The sequence below is a fragment of the Pangasianodon hypophthalmus genome, chromosome 19, assembly GCF_027358585.1.
Source record: "Pangasianodon hypophthalmus isolate fPanHyp1 chromosome 19, fPanHyp1.pri, whole genome shotgun sequence".
In the NCBI taxonomy this organism is placed as follows: Eukaryota; Metazoa; Chordata; class Actinopteri; order Siluriformes; family Pangasiidae; genus Pangasianodon; species Pangasianodon hypophthalmus.
The window spans coordinates 11,189,443-11,214,378 of record NC_069728.1 but is presented as its reverse complement, the minus strand read 5'-3'; the positions used below and the strand labels follow the sequence as shown (position 1 = coordinate 11,214,378).

General features: G+C 39.4%; 1 protein-coding gene across 2 annotated transcripts; it reads left to right on the top strand.

Annotated features, from left to right (window-relative positions):
* Nucleotides 1-1,154: 1,154 nt before the first annotated feature.
* rnf144ab (ring finger protein 144ab) lies at nt 1,155-17,030 on the top strand. 2 transcript variants are annotated; one of them, XM_034313458.2, is made up of 8 exons: nt 1,155-1,334; nt 7,953-8,106; nt 8,260-8,364; nt 8,571-8,631; nt 10,925-11,135; nt 11,955-12,102; nt 12,948-13,037; nt 14,357-17,030. In XM_034313458.2, the coding sequence occupies exons 2-8, from the start codon at nt 7,972-7,974 to the stop codon at nt 14,486-14,488; spliced, it is 882 nt and encodes a 293-aa protein (XP_034169349.2). In that variant the 5' UTR covers nt 1,155-1,334; nt 7,953-7,971; the 3' UTR covers nt 14,489-17,030. The 2 variants fall into 2 exon arrangements, with proteins under 2 accessions (XP_034169349.2, XP_026778495.3); XM_026922694.3 differs by lacking the exon at nt 1,155-1,334 and adding an exon at nt 6,887-7,052.
* Nucleotides 17,031-24,936: the final 7,906 nt, after the last annotated feature.

Here is a 24,936-nt window from a genome sequence, read left to right as displayed (position 1 = left end):
CCCAGTAACTCTAGAACAAGTACCTGTCTGTGGTCTTTCAGTGGAAAGTTCAGGAATTGATATCTCTATGGCTCGAGTAAATAGAAAAAAAAGTACACATTTCTACAATAAATTTGTACAATAATACCAATTGTACAATAATTCATGAAATAAATCTGTACTGAGGGGGAACATGGAATGTATTTTACAGTAAAGGGGTCCCTGACTACATATTGTTTGAGAACCCCTGATCTATAGGCCTTTAGGGGTTTTTACTTTACATTCTTCCTTGGATTATGAATTTCTTAAAAAGTCATACACATTAAATAGCCAATTCAACTAAAAAAAAAAAAGAATAAAATAAAAAGAATAGTCCAGAATATAGTCTATATGAATATAGCCTGTATAATTGTAAACGACTGAGCCATATCACCAGCCAGTCATAGTATAACTATACAATACACACATACACACATACATGGCGTAAATATAAATTACACACATACACATTTTCTGCACTTTCTCACTGACTCAAGTGTACTTCTCAAGAACAGTCTATACCCAGATCTCACAGTATCTTCAGTAGATAATCTCACCTGGATACTGTAGACCTAACAACAGCTCCTGTTTTTTCAATTATAAAAACTACAGTGCTTACAGTTAACATCCTTTAAACACACTTTGACTTTATAGTATACACTTGTAGAAGAGTAAAGATTTATAATCCCGCTATTAGGCGTCACTCAGAAGAGGATGGGTTTCCTTTTGAGTCTGTTTTCCCTCTCAAGGTTTCTTCTTCAAGTCATCCTGAGTTATTTCCTTGCCGCTGTCGCCTCTGGCACACATGAAAGCCGATAGTGATCTACATAAATATACCTCTACAAAGCTGCTTTGTGATGATGTCTGTTGTTAAAAGCACTATGAAGGTACAAGAACAGAAGTACAAGTACAGAATTTGATTATTTACATTTGTATTGTTTATCATTGCTAATGAATTCAGTTTACATTCAGGTTTATTTACACCCAAGTCAGCAGCAGATAACAGATGGACAAGGCCACAGCATATTTGCTATTTTGGTCCAGCAGAGGTCTCTAAAACACATCATCTCGAAGTAAGTTGTGTCTCAGACCCTGGTGTGAGCTGAGATGCAGTCTAATGGTGCTGCTCTCTAAGAGTCACACCGCTCAGTTTTCACTTCTCTGGGAGTTCATTTACACTAATAGTTCTCCAATTATAATCACTATTTCTCTTGCTGAGTCTTCTCATAGTCAACACTGCAATGTGACAGGATATAGTGTATAAACGCAGAGAGGACACTGTGCTGTGATTCCTGAGAAAGCTTCTTCAGCTGAAGGTAAGTAGTGATGAAGAGGCTGCTCACTTTCTTATCTTTCCTGTGAGATTTACTAAACACTGTACTTTTACAAACCAAAGGACAAACTAGTGCAATGTAACAAGAGTTGCTGAAACCTTTTCCATGCTTATTAATGTTTAAAGTCATTTAACAAGCAGTATTATCGCCAATTATGTTTTCAGAGTTAAAATTTTCAGATGCCTTATAGATGAAGATATTAGATACATACCAAGACTGTTCATTAAAACTAGGATTTGCTCTAATCTTCCTCTTGTACCCTTGTAAACTGGCTGTGTTCCTCATGTAAGGTAAAACACTACAGGTGAATATGGTAAATGTTTAAAAATAAGCCTTACAGATATTTGTGTATGTGTGTGTGTGTTGAATATTTTTTTTTTCCAAAAATTTACATTTCATTGAGGCTTTTGCATACGTTTGCATACTTATTCAAACCAAAACTTTTGATCTTTTGATGTTATTAGAATTAAAATGTTTATTTCACTTTGAAGCCACTCTTAAGAGAAAAAAGTTAACAACGAAAAGGTTTGTTGGAAAATTATGTGATTATTGTTTAACTAACAAAACACCACACACTTTCTTTTTGTCATTTTTCAGCATAAAATCGAACATAAATCCAACAATTATGGATATGTTGGGAAATTCATTTATGTAAAAGCAGATCATCTAGAAACTTATATTTTTTCTGAATATAGAAAAGGAACTGATTTTGAAGGGGAAACTGTTTTAAATACATAATTTTATTTCATGTGTTTACACTCTAGTTAGTGGAGTTGATAAGATTTATAAAGGAAATTGACAGGTATGTCATAATGACACATAAATTAACATATATTATATGGCATAGTGCATATATCAGGAGACAAGCTTTTCGGGGATATATGACATGACATTTCAGATAATGTGGTGGTCGCAAGTGGATAAAAACAGTGAAATTTTTGTTGAGTTTTGCTATTTTAGTACTACGATTTAAGAATATACATATTATTAATGAATTTATCCAAAAACCTGAAAAAGAATGGAAGTGACCATCACTGACATGACATAAACTAACCAGTCATGTTACCAGGGCGATGTAGAATTTATCCTAATTATATCCCACAATGCTCCAGAAAAAATAAAGGAAGAAGGTATGTCCTATTCTCTTGTTATTCTTTCCCCATGTGTAGCCTACTACTGGAGTAGCCTGGCTACTACAGCTAATTACCTCTTAACGCAAGGTGGCCATAAAGATTTATTATATTTTGCTGATAAGTGTTGCATGTATCCTCGAAAATTCAATTAAAAACAGATAACAACAACAAAGCCTGTGTTTATTTAAAAAAAAAAAGATATATGGCAGTTGGATGTGTAGTTAGCACATAATTTAATATTATTTCTTATTTGGTGTTACGGAGAAAAAAAAAAAGCATTTCACATGTCTGTGTGAAAGTGTATCAGTAGACACACACGATTCTGCATAAGCATAGATTCTGCTGCTATAATGTTAAATGTGTAGCTTGTTTACAACAAACATTTTGCAGATGGTAAAACTGGTCCCCTCTTATGGCCTAATCAGGGCCCTTACATATCATAGACATTGATTAATGATATACAAAACTACAGGAGGATTTAAGACACAACCACTGTGTTTTTTGAGTAATGGAGTGGTCTTGGTTACTCTTTACGTGGTTCAGGTTTGTTGGCACAGAACTGGAATAGAACATGGACCAGTGCTTAAGGACTGGCTCTGTTGGACTTGAGATGAGCCATTCTTTGGCAGTAATGTAATGTGATTTTGTGTTATGTGTGTCATTCTGCATAACTGTACATCTGGGTTATACTGGTTATGTTATATATTTTCAGGCTTAACCTTTTGATAGCGTCCAGTCTGTGGGTCAGTAATGCCTTAAGCCACAGTTCCCCAGAGCAGCATTAGAGCTCAAGAATGCTTTTAATGTGAGAGCTAGATCGCCCTCAATGTGCCTGTCATCAGAGGTACTGGGACTTCTTGTATCCGGAACGCACTGTGCTTTCCAAGCTGCAGTCTTGCAGGGTGTTTTTCTCGAACATTAAATTTTCATTAGCTTTTCAGTGTGAATAAATAAATAGTATGATGCTGAGTTGAATAGTTTAAATTCGGGATAGATTCCTGTTGGTCACTGAATTGTGTCCTCTGTCAAGTCAAGTTCCCTCCATCCTACACAGGGTCGCAGGGGAGCCTAGAGCCTATCCCAAGGGACTCAGGGCATGTGGCGGGGACACCCTGGATGGGGTGCCAACCCATCACTGTGCACAATTGCACACACATTCACACAATACAGACAATTCTGAAAATGCCAATCAGCCTACAACACATGTCTTTGGACTGGGAGAGGAAACCCCTGAAGCCCTGGGAGAACATACATGCTCCACGCACACAGGGCGTCACTAAGTCATGCGCCTTTTAACCATTTTTTTAAACCATGAAAATTTAACAAAGCTGAGTTGAAATGGGTTTTGCATATGTCCATTCATTACAACAAATTCAAATTTGTCAAACAGATGTATGATCAGATATTCAGAGGGAAACAACCAAAATTAATTTCCCTCTTGCCTCTTAGGACTTTCTCAGGTCTGATTTGTGGTTATTTTTCTTTGTTTTATTTAATTTGCCTCCATTCTTTGGTAGTTTCTTTCAAAATCCTCTGATCTCGGCCATTCATTAAAAAAGGTTCCTCTTTTCAGGTAGTTTGAGTTCATAATCACACACCTTCTATTTTGCTATCTGGTAACCATGCATTAGGTAAAAATTAGCTTGATGCTTTATTTAATATTATGTGGGTTGATCAGCGTGCAAAATGTATTAGCCGTAATGTGCCTTCATTGTGGATTCAGCAGAGCTGTCAGTGTGGTACACAGAAACAATGCTACAGACATGCTGGTCCTCATCAGGAAGTCAACCTCTTTCCTTAGGCAGAGCTCACTTCCTATGTAAGCAGACATGCTGCTATTGGGCTGAAAGTGTGTAAACCTTTTAATAATGGATTCATCTTCAGGCACTTTTTTCTGTCTTTGGTGTCTTATTATTAAAGCTACTGGTGTGGGATTTTATTATTAAAAAAGAAATGTTCAATAGTGATGTTCCTGACGTGCTGTGACAATCCAGTAATATTATTTCACAGTCAGTGCTGTGTCTGGAATTGGCAGGAAACTCATATGCAAACATCATACACCAGCTGAGATACTCCAAACTTTATCATGTTCCAACTTTAGGCATGAAAGAAGTCAGGCTACAGAATGACAGACAAGAGCCCGGGCCAATAAGGGTAGCGAGAGAGTAAGAGAGCGAGGCAGAGAGAGAGAATTCAATGCAATCAAATAAGAGGAAAATGGATTCAGGAGTGATGGAATTTTGGCATTTCTTTCTTGTTAAACAGGTATGCCATTTAGTTGTTCTCTAATTTGGTGGGAAGCTAGTGAATAATAGTCACATGATTTATCCTCACTGTGGAATTTGTATTGTTAAAGATATTTTAGCTAAGCTTTAGGTTATGTACTGCAGGATGAGCACAGTTACACTTCGGCATCAGCAGTGTCAGCATGAGAACTACCAGTCTGATTGTAGCTAAAAGACAAGCTCTTGTGGAAAGTAAGAGATTTTGCTTTTTTTATCTAATACTCAATAACTGTGACAGTCTCACTGATTTTCATTCATCTTCAGTAACAGCTTTATCCTACAGTAGATCATGGCGGATCTAGAGCCAGTCCCAGTAACACTGGGTGAAAGGTGGGAGAGTTTACCCCTCAATGGAACACCAGTCCATCACAAAGCACCATTCACACCTAGAGGAAATTTAGTGCAGCCAATCTGCTCATTTGCATGTTTTTGGACAGTGGAAGGGACCCAAAGGAAACCCATATGAACACAGGGAATTCAGCAGAAACCCATTCAGACAGTAAAGCAAGCTCAGGATCAAACCAATGACCCTGGAGCTGTGAGATGGCAATGCTACCCACTGCGCCATTGTGCCACCCTGACATTAATATGCACAATAAAATCTCCTAAGCTCCTATATCTGATTATTTACTACAACCTTAGAGTACATGAACTGTGTCCAAACCCGTATATTACTGTGTTAAAAGATATATCAGGACACCTTTGGATGATGCGTTTTTGGGCGCGTCCTTGAATTCTCTCAATGTGTAGTGATGTGGCACTGGCAGCCATGAGATTAATCCACATGGCATAGCACAACCCACATTACGAAATGTTCTTCTACTTTTCTACCACAGAGGGTGAAATTTCAAAATCATACTCATAAAGTCCAGTCTTCAGGAATACAAGCAAGGCTAAGTGAGTGTTTGCTGAATAAATTTCATCTATTTGCTGGAATTACTTCAGTCTTCTCTTTCTTTCTTTCTTTTTTTCTTTCTTTCTCCCTCTCTCCCTCTCTCTCTCTCTCTCTCTCTCTTTCTCTGGCATGCAGTTTTATGTTGTTTATCCTGATCCAGGCTTATAGGACAGATGGACTTGCTGGCACATGGTGAAGGGCAGGTGATGTAATGGATGCATGATGTGCTGCCAGAAATACACTTATGTGAAACAAGAAAACTTGGGTCAATGCCATATTGTATAATAAGTATAGTAAGTATTTTCAGGATTGGGACAATTACAAATCAAAACAACAACTGGGGATAAAATAGCTTGACATGAGCATAGGTGATTTCATAGCTGATTAAAATTGTGTATAGTGCATCACAAATATTTGAGGGTTTCGTGTATAAATATTACTAGCAACTGCTGTTTTCTCAGTTATGTAAGATGATAAAGGATTAAATGGATAACTCATATAATCCTGTGATTTGTGGTTTATATGCTTTATGACATTTTCATTATTGTGTTTGGTTATGAATATATGAACATTTTTGAAAACTACATGGATTTTCATGAATACCATATGTTTTGGGTAATTTCACTCACCGTTTATTTAATTTTTCATTTAATTCTCAAGGTGTGTCAGCTTCATCACCAGTTAACACACTCACGGGCACTGCTCTTCATTCAGTCTCTTCATTCAGCATGTAAGATATAAGTTTGTATCCATGTGTAGCTTCAGTCAGCCAATGAAAGAGTGAGGAGAAATAAGTATTCAGACCCTTTCATTTTTCATTTAATATACTTCCAGTGCATGTGTCCACTTCACATTTACACACATAATGTCTTTTGACTTTGTACTTATAAACATGAACAAAAAAGTAAGTATTCATAAGTCTAAACTGAGATATGTGTATATTCGCAAGGGAAATTTTTTTTGATAATATCGCTCTCTTTTGATATCACTTTAAATGAAGTGGGCTTTCAGTGAGTAGTGAAAATGCACATGTTCTTCCTTGTCACTCACTCTATAAAGCTTTATTTAAAGCCAGACCTTGGCAGCGTTACAAAATTTGATTCTTTAGGAATTTTTAATATTGCATAATATTATATCATACTCCCCAGATACTATATCTCTATAAGCCATGTCTGAATTAGACAGACAGTGGTGGTCATTTGTAGGTGAATTGTGAGCACACTCACACTGCTTGCATAATATGAGTGTGCAGTCTGCGTAGTCTGCTCTCTCCACACCATCTGTGTCCACCTCCACTCGACCCTGTGGATCAGCCGGACCAACACAGCACCGTTTTAGCTTGTTATACCAATACTGAGGGACATAAGTACTGGGGACTTTCTGAAATGTGAGTATGTAAAGCTTAATAGTTCAGCTGACTCCTTTTGTTTTTGCTGTTCGGTGCTGATGTTCAGATTCTATACTCCTGTATAGTGAAAGTTTGTGGCTCACTGGTTTATTGCAGCTTTCTAAGAGCCCCGAAAGGGATTATTGGACATTTTAGTCAGTGGATTTGTATATATTGACACTTCCGGCAGAGAGGGAAAGCAGAAAAGTGTTGCACTCAGAGCTCTCAGGAATAGAGAGACTGAGAAAGTGCTGATTTATAACATTTCAGTGCTAGCCTTGAATTCCAGGGGACTACATAAATCTGGGCAGATTGTAATCTACAGTGGAATTTGTGGAGGTACAGCATGAGCCATTGATAGCATAGACATTTACTTCTAGTGAGTCAGCTCAGACATATGATGATGCAGGTTTTACAGAATTCTTCCTTTGTGTGTTGGCTATAACCACATGACTTGACATATAATTTCAAAGATACTTTAGAAATCTGCTGTGCAAAAATGTTGCTATGAAAGTGGAGCCTGCTAGTTTCCTTGTTTCAGACTGTTTTTATTTTTCTGCCTCTGAAAGTAGCTCTGCCCCCAGCTGAAGCAAAGATGCACAGGCATTCCTCTTTTTCTTGGAAAGCATCACACAAGGTATATGTAGTTTTAACAGAAGGAATATGGTCAGTTAATTGGAAGGTGAAGGCTTGTCAATGTTCTCATTGTAATTGCAATTCCCCTTACGAGCACCTGAAAATTGGAGACTGCTTCTTCGGGTCATGCAATGTACGACTTCCTATCACATGCGATAGCCAAGAGAAGCTCCATCTTCATTTAATTTGGGTTTTGCCTGGCTCCTGTGGGAATGAAGTATATATGAATAGAACATGAGTGATCGCCATGTCTGTGTGCTTCAGCTCCCCAGATGCAGGCACCATGAGCAGCCGTCACTACAGTGCCAGTAAGGATAGGGATACGGCAACCCTGCTGTCCTGTAAACTGTGCCTCGAAGACATCCCCCTGGAACAGATGACCACCATCTCACAGTGCCAGTGCGTCTTCTGCATCCTGGTGAGAAGTGCCATTATGCATGCTGCAAGTTTGCTGTAAACTGTGGCTTCCAATACACCCTCTTCTAATTAAAATGATTGTCTTGAGCAGATAATAATCCATTGTCAGTAGGTGTCTCAGTAGTAGCAACTCATGACAGGAATTATGTTGCAGTGTTTGAAACAGTACGTAGAGCTACTGATCAAAGAAGGCTTGCATACAGGAATCAGCTGTCCAGACTCCGCTTGCCCCAAACAGGGACAATTACTTGAGAATGAGGTAAATCAACATTGATGTGTGATTCAGAAGGATTTTACACATACTCTGTTTTTTTTTTTTTTTTTTTTTTTCAAATTGTGTAAACAATGTAATAAATGGTGTATATGTTTAATGAATTCATACCTTACTCATCAGGTTGACTATTAAGAAGGTTAATCATTAAAATGAATGTCTCTGTTCCTTTCTTTATCTCCTACCCTCTGAAGATCGAGTCTTTGGTGGCTGTAGATGTCATGCAGAGGTACAAAAGGCTGCAGTTTGAGAAAGGTAATTTCTTCTACATTAATACAGCTAAATTAATACAGATTACTGCTGGCATGATGTGGATAGAGGGTGGATTTTGCATTATCAAATTCAGTGTCCTGTCTGAATCATTTGATTTAATTAGTGGAGCTGAGGATGAGAGGGTTTTTGTTTTGTTTTGTTTTGTTTTATTTTTTCTACAGTTTAAGACAAACTATTTTTGTGTTTCAAATATTTATGGGAGAAGAATGCTAAAACCAGAAGACTATGAACTATGCTCAACACCTCTTAAAATATTGATTATTTTAGTCTTTTTCTCTAAGTCTCTAAGTTTGTGTTTTCTTCAGGGGAGGATCCTCCTGGGGAGGATCAGCATTACAATAAAAAAAACACAATGGAAAAAATTGTTGTTGTTGTTTTGTTTTTTTTTGCAGTTACTCATATTAGTAGTCTACACCCTTAGCCTAGTGTTATTGTGTGTATAAGTAATATTATTATATCAATACTGTACCATCAACATATGTGGGTAAAATCTAGCACTAAAGTATAAATTATATGGTCAAAAGTTTGTGGACAAGTGACCATCACACTCATATGTGCTTTTTTGAACATTACATTCCAGATTTAGTCCCTCCCATTTGCTCTTGGTTAAGGTCAGGGCTCTGTGAAAGACACTTAAGTTCTTCCAATCCAACCTTAGCAAATGATATCTTCATGGACCTGGCATTGTGCACAGGGGCATTGTGATGCTGGAAGAGGTTTTGGCTCGACCCCTTAGCTCCAGTGAAGGCAAACTGTAATGCTACAGCACACAAAGACATCCTAGACAATTGTGTGCTTCCAATTTTGTGGCAACAGTTTGGGGAAAAACCACATATGGGTGTGACTGTCAGGTGTCCAAAAATTTTTGGCCATATAGTGACAAAGTTTTGTTATTTTAGCTGTCTACCAGTGTGTATTGAAGGTGAAATTAAGTAATGAATAATCTGTACCATGGCCAGGTGTGTGTCCTTCCCACGTTATTTCCAAAGAGCTGTCAGTGTCTAGGAAGTGGAGGGAAAGGGAGGAACTGGTCATGAGCCGAAGCATACCACCTCACCTTATGGCGTGGGCATGTATAACTGCCAGTGGACTCAGTTCTCTTGTATTTATTGATGATATGACTGCTGACAAAACCAGCAGGATGAATTCTGAAGTGTATAGGGCTATATTATCTGCTCAGATTCAGACAAATTCTTAAAAAACCCATTGGAAAGGTGCTTCACAGTCCAGATGGACGAACCGCAGCATACTTCAAAAGCAACCCAAGACTTTTTTTAAGGCAAAGAAGTGGAATGTTCTGCAGTGGCCAAGTCTGAATCCAATTGAGCGTGCATTTCACTTGCTGAAGGCAAAACGCCCCAGGAACAAGCAGGAAATAACGACAGCTGCAGTAAAGGCTTTGCAGAGCATCACTAGGGAAGAAACCCAGCATCTGGTGATGTCTGTGGGTTCCAGACTTCAGGCAGTCATTGACTGCATAGGATTAGCAACCAAGTATTAAAATGACAATTTAATTTATGATTATGTTAGTTTGTCCAATTCGTTTTAGTCCCTTAAAAAAAGAGGGGAGCTCATATTAAAAGTGCTGTAGTTCCTACATGGTTCACCTGATTTGGATATAAATAGCCTCAAATAAAACCTGAAAATCTGCACTTCAAGCCTGTATTCAACATATAGTAGAAAATGCCAGAATTTCACCATGTGAAGGGTTTTCCCAGGCCACCTCATACATACATGTGCAACCCCTAGAGCATCTATTTGTGCATTCACATTTTCTTCACTTTCTTCAGCTTGACTGTTATATAATTTATCTCATAACTAGATCAGCATTTCTAACTGATTAGGTTAAAAAAAAACCAGCTAATGTTTTGTTTTGTCAACACTTTGTCAAAACATCATTTGCTCTTGATAAATTGCAATTTAGCAGGGTGGAAACAGTGTGCACACTCACACACAGTAATGCCACCATGTAATAGCAGTAATTAAGTGTTGAATGTATATTCCAAGACTAAATTAATAAATGGAGTTATAAATAAATGGAATAAATTAATGATTAAAAAATTACTTAATGCATTTATGTATGTATAGTATACAGTTATACAGTATTTGGGTGGCGATAATTAGAATTTGATGTGGGAAACAACTGAACAGAGTGGCTGGTGAGCTATAAAGTTCATTTCACACCCTGCCTGCAGCATTTTTATTCTTATTCTTAATATACAAAGTACAAACACAGGGTCCATTATGCCAATGTTCCTCACTGCTTGTCATGCAGAGGTGCTGCTGGACCCCTGCCGGACCTGGTGCCCGTCCTCTTCCTGCCAGGCAGTGTGCCAGCTGCAGGAAGCGGAGTTACCCATGCCCCAGCTGGTGCAGTGCCCTCTCTGCAGCCTGCGTTTCTGCTCAGCCTGCCACACTGACTGGCACACAGGGCAGGCGTGCCAGGGGTCCCTCCCCATCATCACCTCCCTTCCTGTGGAGAACAGGTAAACGCTTCTGCTTGAAAAGTCCACACTAGTCTGGCTGCAGCAGGACCAAAGATAGACAGTCTTTTTTTTTTTTTTTTTCTTGTTACTAAAGTAACAAGACATCAGTCAGCCTTCAACTTAAATGGCATATGATCTGTAACTGAAAACTGTGTGCCAGTTAGCTCATACAGACATGCCACAGTCTTTTCTGCTTTGGGTGTTAACTGTATTATAATATAATGCTCTTGTATATCATATGTCACATTAAGTGTGCTGACAAGACACAAGCCTAATAGTGACATATCATTTCCTGATACAATGGGACAGTAGAGATTACTGGCTTTGCATAAATGAAACAGTCTTGTGTGACATGTTACAATAATGTAATTATCTGGGTGGTGCAGAGGCACAGTGGGAAGCATTGCCACCTCACATCACCAGGGTTCTCAGTATGTTCTTGTGCTCCGGTTACTTTCAGAGTTACAAATGGGTTTGCTCTGGGTTTTCCAGGTTTCCTACCACCTACCAAAAACATGCTAGAAGGGGGATTGGTGTCTAAATTTGCTCATAGGTGTGAATGAGTGTGAAAATGGGTGTAAGTGTGTGTGTGTGTCCCCTCCAGGGGGCATTCCAACCTTGTGCCCAGTGTTCCCAGGATAGGCTCCCAAACCACCACAACCCTGATCAGGATAAAGAGCATAACAAAGATGAATGAATGAATGAATATCATTATCTGGCAGGGGAAGATTTCTTTGTTATTAGATAAACAAGTAGCATTGTTGTCATTAAGCAGGATTCTGAAACTGGATTCTGTCTTCTGTCTCTCTCACTCTCTAGTATCAGTAGCAGAGTTAAGGAGGATGAGGCTTCTATCAAGCGCTGTCCGAGGTGTAAAATATTTATTGAGAGAGACGAGGGCTGTGCCCAGATGCTGTGTAAGAACTGCAAGCATGCCTTCTGCTGGTACTGCCTGGAGTCTCTGGATGTGAGTCACACTGACCAGCAATCACACTGCGCAAGGTTCTCCAATATATACACTAATACTCTAAGTTGCCAGTTTATTAGGTACACCTAACTACTAGGATTTCTTTTGCCCTTCAGAGTAGTTTGAATTTACCTGAACCAGTATTCTATAAGATACTGAATGCATTATACAGTTGCTGCAGATTGGACGGCTACACAGTCCTGCCACAAACAGCCCAACTCAACCCCTCCACACACCCACCCACACACACACACACACACACTCCAAGATCTTGATTTACAGGAAATAATCTAATACATTTCTGCAAACAAAGGCAAACTGTAAGTGCAGACAGTGTGTCTATGATGTACAGAACCATTTCTAGTGTAAGATATATTACCACAATTTGGGGAGGGAAAGGAGGATTATGCAGTGGATAATGTCAGTATATCAGAAATGTGTGTGTCCATGCAAAGGCTGAGAAAAAGAAATACGTGTCTGCCTTTTTACAATAACCAAATTTTTTGGGCTAGTTTCAGTGTTTTGTGTGATTTTTGAGAAGTAGTTGGGCTGGAAATTTTGCTGAAACTTGGCAACCCTGGTTAAAGATATTAACTCGTCTGTGAACACCTCGCGGGGAACACACCTGTATCCAACACAGTTTATTCAACTTACAGATGACTGTATGTTGTCGACTCTCAACTGCCTATTACAGGATTACTCTAAGAATTCACTAGATAGTAGCCTATAGCATAAGGCAAGTGCGAATCTTGTCCTACTCCACCAAAATCTATACTGACATTATTCTCCTTTACAGTATACTGCTGCACATATACATGTGTGTTAATATTCTCCATCTTTTATAGGATGACTTCTTACTGATTCACTATGACAAAGGACCATGTCGGAATAAACTTGGTCATTCCAGAGCCTCTGTTATCTGGCATCGCACACAGGTATGTGGGGTTACATGGGTATTTAGAAAACACAACTATGTGCATGGATCTGCATGGTTCCTTTGCTGACTGATGCTTTAATTATAGACAGTACAGAATAATATAATTCACTTTTTAGCTTGCCTAGTGCTAAGGAGCAGCTGCAAGGATTAATAGCGGAAGAGAAAGACGGGGGTTTTCACACCAGTTTAGCCATTTAATCCCCTTCTCGTCACCTAGCTATCTAAAATAAGCTTTCGTGTGTGTGTCTGTGTGTGTGACCCGCAGAACCTCATGCTTAGTATCTAATAGTTCACTACTTTTTTAAAACAGTATTTAGATCCATTCCAAATTAGAGTTAGTGGACACATGCGCCTGAGATAAACCCAAATTTACTGACACACCTTGTGAAAACACTGCCAAGGAAAATCAAGCCAGAAGTTGCCAAGAGGCAAGAGGGTGTTTGCCACAGAGCCATGATTAGTGATTAGAGCCCCCTTGTGGTATGTAATGTTCTGGTCCAGTAGTTACAGGACATTCTCCTTTTTCTATCTATAGGTAGGCTACTGTTCCCAAACACATGTTAACCAAATGTCCCAAAATGCTGGCAAAAATAAAATGCAAGTAGATGTATGATTTTATGAACTACTGTAATAAGAATATTCTAATTCTAATTCTGGTGTAATAAAATGGCAATCAAAGGTTAACTAGCTAAGCACAGTCATGGGCTATGTCTGAAACAGTAATACTGTTACTATAGGTGAAATATTATTTTGACATACTATTTATTACAGTAATATGGGATTTTGTATGTAAAGATAGACAGACTAGGACGAGCAATTTCCTGTGTTGTTTGTTTCTTTTAAAAATCTTTACAAATCCTTAAAAATCCTTTTTACTAAAACACCAGCTTTCCCCCAAATATTTAACAAAGTTGACCATTTTATGGCACACAATTTTCTATTTGAATATCTACACTATGAATTGTATATGAATATGCCAACGGCATTTAGCAGATGCCCTTATCCAGAGCGGCTTACAATTATCTTATTTATACAATTGAGCAGTTGAGGGTTAAGGGCCTTGCTCAAGGGCCCAGCAGTGGCAGCCTGGTGGTGCTGGGATTTGAACTCTCAACCTTCCGATCAGGAGTCCAGCGTCTTAACCACTGAGCAACCACATCCCATGGCCAAATGGGTTTCCTACAGGTTATCAGTTAGCCACTATCTTATTCTAACTTTATGTCACCATTATTTATGTTTTCGTATGCACAAATTTGCATAGAATCAGGTGGATGTACACGTACTGTATATAACTATGTTTTCGATCTTTTGGTCCAGGTAGTGGGGATCTTTGCTGGTTTTGGCCTGCTCCTGCTGGTGGCCTCCCCATTCTTGCTCCTGGCTACACCTTTTGTCCTTTGCTACAAATGCAGATGTGGTAATGAAGATGATGACCCATCACCCTCCTAGTTCTTCTCTCAGCTGTGGTTATGGGGCTTCTGCAATGCTCAGGCTGTTCTATGTCCCGTCCACTTCTGCTCTCCCTGCACACTCTCTCATCAGGAACATGATGACATGCTCTTAAAGAGGACTCAGGAGACTTCTGCTGTCAACAGGCAGAATGGGAATGTGAGGGTGATTCCCTTTTCCCATTCAAAAGACTGTGTATTCTAGGAGAACTAGAGCTCCTGTTGACTTACGTCATGCTTTATCACTTAAGGTTATTTACCTTTTATTAAAAACTGTAAGAACAGCACATAAGCCAGCAAGCCAAGTGACCTGAATCCTTCCTTCTGAAGTCTGAAAATGTGTTTTCATTTGGTCCTTATGTTCTCTTTTCACATGAGTAGTATGCACTTCATTTTCCTGTACTGGCACAGTTTTTCATGGTGCATTATAGTCTCTGTTTGGAGACCAACATGTAGCTAAGAGCTATTGGGTTCTGTTCCATATCCAGCATTTTGTCCCTCAGATGCCAGTAGCTTGTAGGCACGGACAAAACACTGAGAAATTATACTTAAGTGAAAGAATAATGTGTCAAAATCTTACTCATTTAAAGTGGACATATCCAGCCAAAAATGTACTCAAGTGAAAGTAAATACATTGCTACTTTTAAATGTACTCAGGTAATTAAAAAGTAAATGTTTTAACTGATGAAATTAAGCAAACGTCATGTTTTTATATAAAACGTAACTTTTATTACTTATCTAAAACTGTTAGAACATTATTTTTGTTTTTAAGCAACTACACCATTTTAAGCTTGTAGTACTTACCATTGGCTAGAGTTTGACTTGCTGTCTACCCAATTATGTTAGCTACTGAAATCAGTAGTTAAATATAGCCAGTTAATGTTAGCAAATTAGCTAAACTTACCTCAACGTGTTTTTTTTCCAAATTAGATGGAGTCCATGCCTTCCAGAGAGTGCTCATGCCTTCTATCTTCTACTCCCTGGTAGCTTGTGACCCTCTGTGTTTGGCTGGTCTATATCCTGTTATTGTATTACCAATACACAATCATAAATCCACTTTTTTATCATTAATACTTCAGTACTTATAGCTAATGTGATCACACCGACCACATATTTTGCCTGTCTCTTTGTCTGATAAGTAATCAACATATTTTTCCCTTACTATTTCCTGTTTCATGATCTTGTCTTAGACAGAAAACTCCCAAATCTGAGAATCAAGTTGATTTGTAGTAGTATATCACCACCAACCAACTGGGCACATCTGAGTAGAACTTAAAGTACCCACTTCATAGGGCAAATGTTTAGCTTCAGCACTGTATTTGGCAAGAATACCAGTTTTGTATGGATCAATAGTTTAGTCGGTTTTATTTCCTTTACCTACTGTCATAGTGATCTACATTTTTACAGTTAAATATGCTTTTTCTTTTCCCTGTTTTGCCCTTTCATTCAGGTGAAACAATATTGTTGTATAATTTTCTTAGTATTTCCTACAGTTTTAGGGATCTGGGCTACATTTGAATATCAGTTTGCTTTGATTTGTTTAAATACCTGTTCACATGTCTAGTTTAGTAGGGAGTCTAACCGGCTGGACTTGTGTTTTAATCTTGAAGACTAAAAGACATCAGAGGGGATTTATCAATTCTGAAGAAGCTCATTGGTTGCGTGAACTTACCTTTACCTGCTCTTGCCAGGCAAACATCCCAAATAGATTTTTAAAAATATATATTTTACTGTTTGTCTAAATTAAACCAAATAACAGAACTTGATTTGCTCAGAACCCTAAAATACTCAGTTAATTTAGTTAGACAGCAGTGTATAGATAAAATCCTATAAGCTGAACAAAAAAGTGATTTTTTTCCTAGCTCTGGCAGCTCTTCAGACCTGAAATAGGAGGTTTGGGAGCTGCGTCGTGGGGAGCATGTGGCTGAGATGTGCTACAGCAGCAGCTGGCTGTACCGTGAGGGCCCGTGGCTGCCCGTGCAAACGGCCTCTCATGGGGCCAGTGGGCATCTGCCTCGACCCGCACCACTTCACCCTCCAGCATCAGAAATTCATGCGCTGCTCCACCCGCACCATCTGCGTCTGCACTCACCAGAAGCTCAGCAAACCCCAATGGTCACTCACAGAAGAGGCCGGGGCCTCTCAGGTCAGGCAACACTGACACTCTGAGCTTATTCACTCCAGACCAAAAGTGAATCTCTGGCTCTACATCTTTCAGTGTTAACCAACTAGGTCAGGGGGAGGAAGTGTAGGAGATGGGGTTAACCACAGTGATAGAGGAAAGGTTACTACCCCTGAAGCTATGTAAAAAAGAACAGATGAATGTCAACTTCAAGCGCAGATGAATCAGTCTGTTATGACAGCGTTTGCCAGGTTCTTGCCAAGTTCTTGCCAAGTTACATAGAACACTAAAGAGATCATATTCTAAAGAGCTCAAATAACGTGGCCATCATATTCACCTACTGATGGCCATGTTTTTTAAGTAACCCAGTCATCATTAGAAACACACATACAGGTTAGCACAAAAATGTAGCACACCAAATTTCAGCAAAGTTAGAAAGTTATTGAAAGTTATTTGAACTTAACCCCATCTCCCCATGAACAAGCACGCCATGCAAATCCATGCAATCACTCATGCGTTACAGCTGCTTGTGTAAATTAAACTCACCCCACTATGATTGACTGGCATGTGGTGGCCATATTGTTTGCAAATCTCAACATGTTTTTGATATTTATTGACATCGATTATCTTTTCAGTTGCTTACCACTGTTTTCAAGCATTGCTGTCACATTTTTAGAAATAAAAGGTCAACTTTATTTGTTCTTGAAAGTTCTATGTAGAACTGGATAACAGAATGTTTCTCTATCAGAACAGGGTCTCTGTTGAACCCTGAAGTTAACTATCCAAAGTGTACCAAGTGCTTTGCATGAGAGTTTGTTTTTTTTTTTGTAAAACTAGATATATCAGGTTAATTCAAGAGATCTTCATGTCATCAAACTACTGCATAAATCTGTAGAAAAAAGAATGTTTGCCCTGCTCCCTGGTGCACAACTTGCTCTATTTCATATCTAGATCAGTTTTCAATCACCTTATTGTTGATATATAGAGCACTGATTAAGTTTTTCAGTTTTTGATATTGTTCTAATATGTTGCACCACAGTCAATTGGATTGTCATTATTTTGACAGCTATTTTGATGATTGGGCAGCAAGAACACCCACTGGTCTTTACAACATCAGCAGGATTAGACCCTTTCTCTCCATAGAGACCATTTAGGTGCTTCTTCAGTCTCAAGATTAGACTATTGCTACTTGCTTCTGCAAGTCTTCCTACACACCATAAAATCTATGCAGCTGAACCATAATGCTGCTGCACGATCTCTCCAGATTCTCCTACATCACCCCATTGGCTTAGTGGTTAAGGCTCTGGGTTACTGCTCAGAAATGTAAGGGTTTTGTGCCCCATCACTGCAAAGTTACCACTGCTGAGCCCTTGAGCAAGGCCCTTAACCCCATCTGCTCCAAGTATCATGGCTGGCCCTGTACTCTGACCTCCTAACAAGCTGGGATATGCAAAGAAATGAATTTGGCTATACAGTAATATATATGCGATAAATAAAGGTCTTCTTCTCATTGCTGGTTTCCTGTGGCTTCCTCCTGATTTAAAACAATGACCAGCCCCCACCTAACAGAAAATACTTATCAAACCCTTTACCATGTTTGCTCTGACAATGACAATAAACTGCAGACACACATTTCACTAAGCATTTTAATTTACTTGCACTAAATATTAAAGGGTTGCATGGTGGCACAACGGGTAACTTTGCTCCCACATAGTGCAAGGGTCCCCAGTCCAATTCGATTCAATTCAATTTTATTCAATCCTGACCTCAGGTTACTGTCTTTGTGAAATTCTCAAGGTGTCTGTCATGAATTTCCTCCAGGTACTCTGGTTTCTTTCCTCCCTCCAAAAACATGCTGGCAGGTGGACTGGCTATGATAAATTGTTCCTAAACAATGAAGGGCTGTAGTGCAAGGAAGAAGATTTTTTGGAGAGTTCTCTGGTCAGATTAAAAAAAAATGTAACAGCATTATGTACAGTGGAAAAAGACTGAGGCTTTTAATCCAAAGAACACCATCCCAACTGTAAAGCATGGGGGTGGCAGCATCATGTTTTGGGGTGTTTTGCTGGAAAAGGGACTGGTGCACTTCAGAAAATAGATGGCATCATGAGGAAGGAGGATTATCTACAAATACTGAAGCAACACCTCAAGACATCAGCCAGAAAGATAAAACTTGGTTGCAACTGGGTCCAGCAGGACAATAATCCTAAGCATACCTCCAAGGTAACAAAATATCTTAAAGACAATAAAGTGAAAGTATTGGAGTTGCCATCACAAATCCCTGACCTGAATCTCATAGACAATTTGAAGACTGAACTGAAAAAGCATGTATAAGCAAGGAGGCCAACAAGCCTGAATGAATTACACAGTTCTGTCAGGAAGAATGAGCAAAAGTTACAGCAAAGTATTGTGAGAAACTTGTGGAAAGCTAGCCTAAGCGTTTGACTCAAGTTAAGCAACTAAAGGCAATGCCATCAAATACTATCAAATACTAACAAAGTGTAAGTAAACTTTTGACCAAATGAAAATCTGATATAGATAGTAAATAAACGCTGAAATAAATGTCTCTTAGCTATTTTTTAATTACTTTTTTAATTACCTATGAAAATAAAGATGATACTCTAATTGATCTAACACAGTTGTGAAAAATTGAGTTTGAATGTCTTTAGCCTTGGTGTAGGTAAACTTTTGGCCTTAACTGTAGGTGTGAATGGATGGTCATAATTCTTTCTGGAGCAGACAGGAACAGGATGTAAAAAAAAAACAATAATAAAATATAATAAAAAATTTTAAAAAGCAGTCCCCCGCACTACAAAGCACTTGCATAAATTGCTTGGAATATGTGTAAATTCACTCTGAATCTACTTGCGTAAATCAGTCTGGAAATGCTGTAAATGTAAATGCATGGATGTTTTTTGTGAATGACAAGAGGAACTTGACGAGTTCTATGTAATACCATATTACCATTACACGGACGTCCTCAATATCAAGTCCTAGGCTGTAAATTCAGCAGTGTGTGGAGGTATATACAGTAGGATTGTAAGGTTTACTTGCAGTACCATTATGCAGACACTAGAGGGAACAACTGCTGCACTGCTGCATGATTCTGTGAACATGCTGATCTCAAAATCATATAGATGGTGAAAGGAGTGTTTCTGGAGATTTGATGAGCATGTGATGACAGACTAAAGAAGGGAAGTTCCTGCTTGTGAAAGCTAAAGTATGTGTGTCCAAACTGCATCAGGTCACCTGTTCATACTGTAACAGTATGATGGAGCTTGCATCCGCTCGCTCTCTCTCCCTCTCTCTCTCTCTTTCAGGCAGTGTGGGCCGGCTGTGGCCCAGCGGCTCACTGGCAGGTGTTGATGGCGCTGTTGGCCGAGGCCAAGGGAGCTGTGCTGGCTCTCGGCTCTCGCTGCAGTCTGCCTCTGCCTGCCCGGGCAGTCCCACTGGCAGCTGGCATCACGCTGCGGGCATCTCTCCCAACTATAATTACCAACTCCAGCTGCAGATGGAGACAAGCAGGCGCACCAGTCCCTGCATCCTCCACGGCCTTCAGCCACCTCCACATTCCACCCTACAAAAAGCTTAAACACCCCACGCTAGGACAAGCCCCTCACATTTAACTAGCTAGTAACAAAAGCATTAACCAGCTTTCTATGTAGACTGCACACTCTTCTATGTGTCAGCTTGTGTCAGTTAAATCTCTATTATGTAAAGGTGATGGAATAATTTTCTCACCACTCCTACATGGTGCTCTGTCAAAGTGTGCATTTGTCGAATCAAGAAAAAAAAATCTGTTCTCTCACGTCTTTCACACATCCCCTCACTCAGATATGTGTATCAGCTCACAGATCTGTGGAAATTTAAAAATTTCTGTCCACTGCATCTGTGGTGTATTACCATTTATGTGATTACCACGAAAAAAGAATCTCAACAGGCAACACATTAACAACCTTTACATTCCAGCAATAGTAGTCTTAGGATGAAACAGACATAAGAAAATGTCTGTTCTTATGTAGTTCCATAGGACTTCCCAGCATTGGAACAACACATTAAAAAGTAATTCCTGTTTTGCGAAATATGTCTAACAATTCACTCACAACTGTGAGGCATAATTACAAATTCGTCCTTCTGAAAAAAAAAGTCCTCTCTCTGACAGGATGAATTATACAGATTTACAGCCTGAAGAAAATAACTGTTTTGTCAACCAAAATGGCTGTTTTAAATGAATTTCCTTTATAAGTAAGTTTGAGTAAACAGGTTTTCAGGCTGATTCCACTAACAGGGGACCATTTGTGTCCCACTGATATTACATTTATAAATATGTACAGTATATAAACATAAAAGATCATTTAAACATAGGTAAATGTTTTTCATAGGTTATGAAAATTGTACATTTGTGTGTCCTGCAACATTCACTCAAACCTGCTACCTGTAGACATTCGCCCCTACGAAACATTTAGAATATTCCACAAATCACATGTTCAACAGGATGTTCCTAACAGTCATGGGAAGAAGAAAAGTAAGTACTCTCATTCTTATTCTTTATTTTCAATGATATTGTGATATGAACTGATGTCCCTAAACGTACAATCCTGTTACCCAAATTATAGATCGAAAGTAAATTATTAATTGAAAAAATAACGTTGGAATAAATCACTAGAATGTCCTCACGCCAATAGCATGGATGCTATTTAACTACATTTTGTACACTTGCTATTTTTATGCTCAAGACAAAAAGAAGACATTTTCAGTGTCTGGCCAAAAAGTTTATTAAAAGCTTCTTTATTTATGTGAATCTCTTTATCTGACATATCCTTGCCATATTTTTCAAATACACCTATTCATTAAGTGGCATTTTGCATTTATGTTAGATCATCTGTTCATAAAACAAGATGTATATAATAGAAAATAATCTTATTTCAAGACGTCCCTGTCATGTATGGTTGCTGATGCGGATGCTTTATGGTCACCCTGCAGATGTGAGCTGTACTCTTCCACAGGTTTCCAAAGTTCCCCACTGTTGTGCTCAGCCTCGAAAAATCACCAGAAAAATCCACCTAACTTTTTGTTCTCTCTGAGTACATTAGTGTGTGTGTGTGTGTGTGTGTGCGTGTGTGGTTGTCTGTGCACATGCCTGTTTGACGGTGTGTGTTCAAACTGGGTTTGTTCCTGGGCCCAGGCATCTTCTGACTCAGACACGGTGTTGCAGTGACAGATGGGAACTCCAGGGAGACTGAAGGAAAAAAGAGCCTCACATATCAGCCAATGTTTTCTCCACATCTACACAGAAACACTCTCCTAGCCCACTATAACCACTATTCAACACTATTTCAACTCTAATATTGCTCAACTTAATCTAGCCACTGCATGTGTTGCATATATGTGATTACCACAGACAAAAAATTTCTACCCATTTGCCTTGCAACTGTTTACTTGATAAGCAACTTGTTAATGTTACAGTTGTTGAATTTTGTCCATAAATGTTGATGCTTATTGTCTGTTGGTACAAACTGGTTGAACTATTTACTAGATAATTATTAGATAACATGCATGCAACCATGTAGATCAAAACCTATGTTTAAGAGTTACATATAAATTAAATATTGTGTTTCCTTGCACGTAATTGTTGTGATATCTTTGTGATGTGTTTTGTATTGGCTTTGATTTTGTTGTATTGGCTTTGATCTCATTAAAGATCTAAATCTACATCTGGATTTCTGTAAAGCTACTCTGTGACAATGTGAATTGTTTGTATAGCACTATACAATAAAATTGAGCTGAATTGAATAATACTAAAGGGTAGCATTGCTGCCTGACAGCTCCAGGGTCCGTGGTTCAATCCTGTTTTCAGGTTATCATCTGTGTGGAGTTTTTGTGTGGCATGTTCTCCCCTGTGTCTGCATGGATTTTCTCCAAGTTGTCCGCTTTCCTCCCAGAAACTGGTAGGTGTACTCAGTGTATTGGCTGCTCTAAATTACCCCAGGTGTGAATGAATGTGCATGTGTGTGCGATCAGGAGCAGGGCAGCTATCAGAAGAAGAGAGGTGACCTTGTTACTGCACCACTCGAGGCTGGTCAGGCTGGTGCAGTAGGAGGCATGTGTCCATGGGGAAAGTCAGACAGATGCTGTTTCTCTCTCGTTCTCGTTGTCTCTCTCCCTGTGGGTGAGATGGTGCAGTGTCGTCGGTGCAGCTGCCACCCTCACCATCAGGCAGCACAGGAGTGCGCACTTGCTAGCTCTCTTCTATGACCTCCACTACCATGAATAAAACTTTATTCAGACAGCTGTACAGCACAAGGCCAGTGCATCAAATTGACCTGTGTATGGAGACATGCTCAACTGTGTCCATGTTTTATACACATTTAGTGTGACAGCGTCAACGTGTGTCTGCGGATGCATGTGCGTACATTTCTGTAATATCTTAAATGTGCGCGCGCGCACGTGTGTGTGTGTGTGTGTATGTGTGTGAGTGCGTGCGCACAAGTGGAGAGACGAGTAAGGGGACAAAAAAAGCGGAGGCTTCACACCAGCTGCCGAACATGACATTTTCTGGCTGGGCCAGCACACCCCAGCAGGAGCAACATCTGTGTTCCTGCCTTTCATCCCCCCCTCCGCTCCCCAGGCGTTATGGCTCAGATATCTGCAGCCTAAAAACCAGAGACAAACAGCCATTTTCCACCAACAAGATGCAAGTGCTGCTGCCTAATCTCAAACCATTTCACACCTTCCACCACAAGAGACAATTCTGAACTGGCAAAATGGGTTTGGTTCCAGCACCAAAATCGTACTAGTCTAGAACCAAAAGCCGGCAAGGTCAGGGGCTTGGTGTCATTACAGTAGTGTTTTGTTTCCATGACAGCAACAGGAGCATCATCATTCATCTTCAGTAACCACTTCATCCTGGTCAGGGTCACAGTGGTTCCAGAGCCAATATTGGTAACACTCCCTCAAGGAAGGAGAATTCACCCTGGATCACAGGATGCCATGCGCACACACACATTCATTCACCCCATAGGCAATTTACCATAACCAATCTGCCTACCTGCTTTTTTGCCAGCTCTTTTTTTGGACAGTGGGAGGAAACTCACGCGAGCATGTGGAGAACACGTGAAACTCTGCACAGGCAGCGTATGATCCTGATGTCAGGATTGAACCCGGGACACTGGAGTTGTGAGGCAGTAACTCTACCTACTGCACCACCACGCTGCCGCAACAGGAGCATTCATTCATTCATTCATTCACTCATTCGTTCGTTCGTTCATTCATTCACTCAGTCACTCATTCGTTCGTTCTTTCATTCACTCATTCCCTCACTCATCTTCAGTCACCACATAATCCTGATTAGGGTCATGATAAATTTGGATCTGGCATAAGCCAAAAATACACTCTGGTTGGGACACCCTGCCATTGCAAGGTGCCATTAACACACAAACTGGCACAATTTGCCATAGCTAATCCTACTAACATGTTTTTGGGAGGTGGGAGGAAACCAGAGAACCCAGGGAACATGCAAAAACCACACAGACAGTAACCAGATGTCAGGATGGAAAAGGGGGGATCAAACCTGGAGCTGTGAGGTGACAGTGCTACCCTCTATAACCATCCCGCAACTGGAGCAAAGTAATTTTAATAATATACACTTAAAACATTTTATAGACCTGGAATTAGTTCAAACTCCCTGGTGCATTGTCTGTGAGATAATATGATCCTGAATAACAAAATTTGAACCAATGACCTGAGTTGCAAATGTCATGTGACTCACACACCTAATGTTTTTTCTCCTGTTTGACCACTACAAGTAGTTGTGTACACCCAAGCTGTATTTTCTTAATTACTGAAGAAATTTGCAAAATTAAATATTACAAACACTGATCTGAATTGCTAAGGTTAATGCCAGCAATAACAAACATATCTATAGTCAAGTAGCTACGCGCTAAGAATAAATCAATAAAAGGATTTCATCTCACACGTAATCACAGTCTATTTCAATATCATTGTGGATGGTGAAATGTGTTCTTAAAATCAGACAATCAGATCAGAAGCCAGAAGAAACTGTGGCAGTGGAACATACAGCTCCATATCACACCAAAATCCAGAACCAGAAACACACACCACTATGATTCTTGTAGCCCAGAGACTGACACCAAGGTCTCCAGCTGCAGTATCAGACCTGCAATCCAAAGTCCCTAAGCTGCCACTCGTGTTAATTCATGAAGTCAAAATACATGTTCAAAAATTCCAAAGTCCAAGTCAAGTCATAGAAAAGTGAATCCAAGTCAAGTCAGGAACATCAATAACTGAAAAATACTCAACAACACTAC

What these genes read in the sequence shown, in the direction of transcription:
- rnf144ab (XM_034313458.2), top strand. Translation starts at nt 7,972, where the DNA reads ATGAGCAGCCGTCACTACAGTGCCAGTAAGGATAGGGATACGGCAACC. An exon ending in GACAATTACTTGAGAATGAG is followed by an intron (nt 8,365 to 8,570) that starts GTAAATCAACAT and finishes TACCCTCTGAAG; the next exon opens with ATCGAGTCTTTGGTGGCTGT. An exon ending in ACTGCCTGGAGTCTCTGGAT is followed by an intron (nt 12,103 to 12,947) that starts GTGAGTCACACT and finishes CATCTTTTATAG; the next exon opens with GATGACTTCTTACTGATTCA.